Below are 5882 nucleotides of genomic sequence, written 5' to 3'. Positions count from 1 at the left end.
TTTTTTAATATACAGGATGAGTCTTTTTTTAGTGTAAATCTTTTCAGGGCTGGTAGATCTCGATAAATGAAGCTATTTTTTCTCTTTACCGTTTTCAAAAAAGTCCAGAATAACCGAGATTCTTTGAAAATTAAAAAAAAAATATTTGCTTACATTTTCAGAACCGCTGAATCTTTTCTGGGTTTTCTTTCTTTTAAATTTAATCTACCATCTATGTTCTCATGTTATAAAGATATATATTACCCCAGTTCCAACCGTCAACTGTAATCATGTTATTTACTTTTTGGTTTGTTTAGGTTAGGTTAGGTTAACTTGTGATAACAGCTGATAAATATTCGAGTTTTTCTTAAAATTGTTTTACTTAAAAACACACTTTCAAATATTAATTTCGAAGCAAACAATATTATCAGATACGATTTGAAAATGTCTCTCTAAAAGGAATAGGTTAGAAAATGGTTAGAACGTGGTAAATCCACAAATCGCTGAATCCCGTTAAATCTTAAAAGATAGTTACTATTCAATATGATTCCTAAATATTTCTAATATACTTTTTACTGAACACATGTTTTTTTCAGTGTACAACTTTTCTTATTCCTTTTGCCTTCGTTGAATTTCTCTCGGTGTAGCTATGCTATCGGTGTAGCTATGCTATCTCTCAAAACATGCTATCTCTCACGTTCGCCAATTTGAAGGTCACAAAATTTGGTCCCCCCTACTACAATAGTGCCGACGGTTTTTGTCGCTTCTCTACGATTGTTCTTCTCTGCTGACTCTGGTTTCAGCATTTGTCATGAAATAGCGAGCAATTTGTTACAAAACTATATAAATTATAAAGGGTGGTCCGAACTGTATTCCGGAAACTTCGGCAGCATATTCTGCAGATAAAAATAAGGAAAAAATTTCGTATAAACGTATGTCCTAAAATGCTTTTTTTATGTTTTAACTGTTTTGAAGAGTAATAACTTTTCATCCGTACCGGTATATAACTACTGACTGAAAAAATATACATTTCCATGACTTTTTACGTAAAAAATGTGTCTTGGTAAAAATCGATACGAGTAATCGTTCTGAAGATATTTAGAATGGAAATAGTCAATATATATATATATTGCGGATTTTTACGACATTCGTCGTCTCCCGCTTCTCAACTTCCACAGATTTCTGTCTGTCCAGTCTTCTTCCTGGAGGCCCCTAGAATTCATAGCGTCAAGGTGGTCTTCCACATCTTCGAGGTGGTCTTCCACGTTTCCGCCTTTCGCTTGGTGTCCATGAATGAATTCTTTTCGGCCATCGGTTATCATCCATTCGTTGGAGGTGTCCGTACCAACTTAGTATTTTGCCGCCAATGGCGTCGAGAATAATTTCTTTTTCTCCTATAATTTCTCGTATTCTTTGATTTGAGATGTGTTCCAGCCTTGAAATGCGATAACTTGTAAAAAACTTGTAAACTTCGCCAAAAATCCATTTCAAGAGACATCAACTTATTTTTCTCTACTCTGTTTAGCTCCCACGTTTCAGCGCCATAAGTGGTAATGCTCTCTACAATGGCTTTATAAAGTCGAATTTTTGTTTTTTTTGGGAAATTTTGTCACTCCACAACAACGAGTTAAGTTGACCGATAACTCTTTTTCCTTGACCAACTTTATTTGCAATATCTTGAGTGCTTTTTCCATTTGTTGTAAAAGTGACGCCCAAGTATTTAAATGTACAGACATTTTTAATTATGCCGATTCCTACATCCAAATCCTCACGTTCGTCATCACCCACTACCATGTACTCCGTCTTCTTTGTGTTTATTGTTAGGCCCCATTTCGAATATTCCTCATGCAGTTTTCTAAACATATAACTGGAGTCGTCTCTGTCTCTCGCTATCAAGACCTGGTCGTTGGCAAAGAGTAAGGTATATAAAGTGTCTTTTCCTACTGGGATTCCCATTCCACGGTATTTCATCTTCCAACACTTCAGGAAATAGTCAATACATCTCATTATTGACAAAAAATAAGCACATGTTGAGTATAGCCAGAGAATAGGTACATTAAAGAAATGCTAACTTCATGTTAAAAAATGGAAACAGGCGCCACCTGGTGCAGCCTGGCAGTACTAGCTAAATTAAGGAGAATTGGAGGGGCGGGGCTTAAAAGAGGGGAAATTTTTTAAAAAATATTTTTATAAGTATCACTGATTTACTGTTTAAAGTTAATAAACATATTTTTTATTACTTTAATATAATTTAAAGTATTAAAAAATATGTCTATTAACTTTACACAGCAAATCAATGATATTATTAAAGACTTATTATTTTCAGAGAAAATTCATAGTAAATAAATTACACATTTAGTAAACAATATCATTTATTTTTTAGAGCTGCGATTTATATTACAATAATATTGAAATATATATATTTTTTAACAATGAAAAAGAATATCCCGGAACCTGAAAAATAAAGATGATCAATTAATGACTTAAATTAGTTCAAAATACATTTTGCAAATAACTAGGGAATTGGAAAGATAAACATACTATTAAAAATACATTTTAGTAGTATGTTATCATCTATTTATTGATAATACATAAGTATATAATAACATGCATAAGGCACTATGATACAACTACCTAGTAGTTGTATCAAAATAACACACTAATATCACAAAAAATATGTGCTAATTTAAATTCCTTTAATGATCTAATGAAACACTATCTATAGCCTCAATACATGCCATTCCAAAGGCAAAAAAAACTATTATACCAAATAAATATAAGCTGAATAAAACATAAACCAAGCCAACGTGCATAAAAAAACAAAAAATGCATCAAAAAATACTTTTATCAGATCATACCCTTGGATATATTATGTATTTTATATATCGCACATCCCGTTCAAAAGTTTACTAACTCAAAATAGAGAATATAGAGAACATTGTCAAGAGAAGTAAAAGAAAATTTAAGTTAAGGCAATATGCTCCTTTTTGGATATTAATGGCCAAATAATATAATGTTGATTTAATAAAATTTTACTGGCATCCTTCTGAGGTATAAATCAGATTAAAAGGACATTGTTTTTGTAATAATTGTTTGTTTTGTAAACATTTTTTGAAGACAATACAGTTTTGAACGGGCTGTGCGATATAAACAAGGATCTTACTATTATTTGAGGTTAGAAAGTATTTAAATAACATAAAACATAATCAAAATCATTTGTCATCATAAATTATAGAGGTACTTACGTGTTTTGATATTATTATCAGGAAATAATACGTTTAGTTAAACAGGTACGCTGCCAGGCAAGTTCTATCGGCGGGTCTTTGCAAAAGTTGAAATCTAAAAATACAAAACTACGTTTACATCTTAGTTGTATTTACGAATAAAGTATTTGTGTGTAATTTCTGACTTACCAGTTAATTGAATAATCGCATTAAATACATCCAAATGGTAATTTAATATTGTAAAAAGCAAAATTGTTTTAAATCACTTGCCAGGACAGCCGGCCAGCTTCTTTGTTGACAAAATGGCCGCGGTATCATGATTTAAGCAATGTGAGTGACAAAGAAAGCCAATGCCTGGCAAATGTTGCTTTCTTTGTCGTTTATCCTGGCATGTTTAAATTTGACTGTTGCCTATTTTCCCATACAAGTGACACCCCCGTGAGTATAGCTATTTGATTGAAATAATAAATTTTTATTTTTTTAAATTAATCATATTTTTTTCTGCGAAAAAATGATGATTAAACAATCTCAATTGAACTTTTGGCACAAAAAGATTTCAAATTTATGATTTCAGTTTAATAACTATTTAGACAACATGTTTAAATATGTCAATGATGACAGGTATTGATAATTTCGATTTCAAATATCTCGAGAAACATTACTCTTAGCGATTTTTACCAAAAGACCTTTTTTTATGTAATAAAAGTCGTAAATGTATATTTTTTACTCAGTAGTTTAATACAGGTATGGACGAAAAGTTATTACTCTTCAAACCAGTTAAAAAATATATAGGTGGAGCCCTATACAAGTAGGAGTCGTATTGACATGAAAATCAAATTTCTCATGTCAAAAAACTTCCAGACACCAATTTTCATCCAAATATTGACGTTACTTCATAAATTATTTGGAAAAAATCGAAATAAAAATGAAACTTCTACACCCTGGCGTAAGGGGCGAAAGTTTAAAATGCCAGCCCAAATGTCAACCTCACCTGCTCGTGTGGCAACTAACGTTACCCGGTACACCCTGCTAGATAACCGACGAGGCTCTGACGACCGAACCACAACCGAACGATCGCCGGAATTAGCGATCCACCTCCAACTTGCCAACGGCTACGGGCGAATGAACAAGTGGAGGAAAGGGCACTCTTTTGTCCTGAGGTTGAGAAATCGACCTCAAAGGCGGAGGAATTATTAATAGTAATCAACGGCATAAGGATACAGAAGGCAACGGGAAACCACTGTATTAAAGATCACTGTGATTTTCCCAAAAAAGTTACTATAGCAGCACAAAATGACAATTTGGCCCCTAGTCCCCGGCAGACGTTCAATCGTCAAGGGGTGCTAAGAATTCCCGGGTGGAAACTTAAGATAGCTACGTGGAATGTGAAAACATTATTTAGAGCAGGCAAACTGACGAATGCCGAGCATGAAATGGAGAGGATGAAGTGGGATGTTTTGGGAATGAGTGAGTTCAGATGGAAGGGAGAAGGATATGTCGACACCACCAATGGTAGCCGCTTCTTTTATTCAGGAGGCGAACATGCTCAGAATGGTGTGGGAATTTTAATCTAAAAAAATATGACACAATATATAAAAAGTTTTTTACCAGTAAACGACTGAATACTGTTGATTAGAATAAGCGGACATCCCTTCGACATCAATCTAATACAAGTGTACGCACCAACAGTTGAAAGTTCAGACGTCGATTTGGAGGCATTTTATAACAACATCGAACTAGTTAAAGAACATACAAAAAACAACCACATTAATATATATCTTGACGACTGGAATGCCAAGGTAAGGAAAGAGGCAACAGACGACATAGTAGGCCCTTATGGATTAGGTGCAAGGAACGATCGGGGCACACGATTTGTACAGTTCTGTCAAGAAAACAATCTCACTATAGCCAACACGTGGCTTAAACTACCCAAAAGACGACTGTACACCTGGAAATCTCCCCAAAACTGCAAAGACAAACCTGTCAGAAATCAAATACACTACATAACAATCAACAAAAGATTTCGCAACAGTATTATGAACGCTCAGTATTACGACATATCCTGGATGTGACATAAATTCCGATCATAACCCCGTGGTGGCCACCATGAGATTTAAACTAAAGAAAATTCTACAACCAAAACCAATACCAAGAATAGCCTGGGCATCTGCAGATCACAATAAAAAAGAACTTTACGGGCAACAAGTCGACAAACAGTTAGAGAAAGAAAATACAATACAACATAATACAACTACCAAAAATAACATGGAATAAACATGATCAAAATTCAAAGACATATTCCGCGAAGCAAGCGAACAGATAATAGGAAAGGAAGACCGAAAATTGAAAAAGCCCTGGATGACAAAGGAAATAATAGAAGCAATAGACGAAAGGCGCAAAGTTAAGAATAAATGTGAAGACCAGTACAAAAGGTTAAACAAGGAGATCCAGAGACAGATTACAAGCGCAAAAGAGAACTGGTTCCAAACCAAAAGCGCTGAAGTAGAACAACTGCAGGTCCAACACAAAGATAGAGAACTACATACAAAAATCAAAGAATTCACCGGCCTTTGGAAACCCAGGCATCTGTCAGCAATCGCAAACGAAAATAACGCGATAGAACTGGACCCCAGTAAACAACAGGTTATATGGGAGAACTATTTGAAAGAATTGTTCGGA

At 34.3% G+C, this 5882-nt stretch overlaps 1 protein-coding gene across 1 annotated transcript; it reads right to left on the bottom strand.

Moving 5' to 3' along the window:
- Window positions 1-1539: 1539 nt before the first annotated feature.
- LOC115880821 lies at window positions 1540-1986 on the bottom strand. The gene has a single exon (XM_030898118.1). It carries the CDS (start codon window positions 1984-1986, stop codon window positions 1540-1542), a length of 447 nt encoding a protein of 148 aa, XP_030753978.1.
- Window positions 1987-5882: the final 3896 nt, after the last annotated feature.

The sequence above is a fragment of the Sitophilus oryzae genome, unplaced genomic scaffold, assembly GCF_002938485.1.
Source record: "Sitophilus oryzae breed Bouriz unplaced genomic scaffold, Soryzae_2.0 scaffold_1084_pilon_pilon, whole genome shotgun sequence".
Taxonomy (NCBI): domain Eukaryota; kingdom Metazoa; phylum Arthropoda; class Insecta; order Coleoptera; family Curculionidae; genus Sitophilus; species Sitophilus oryzae.
The sequence above is the reverse complement of the archived record's forward strand: the minus strand, read 5'-3'. Positions and strand labels throughout refer to the sequence as shown.

Bases quoted from the DNA above. Each gene is read 5' to 3' on its own strand.
- LOC115880821 (XM_030898118.1), bottom strand. From the start codon at position 1,986: ATGAGATGTATTGACTATTTCCTGAAGTGTTGGAAGATGAAATACCGT.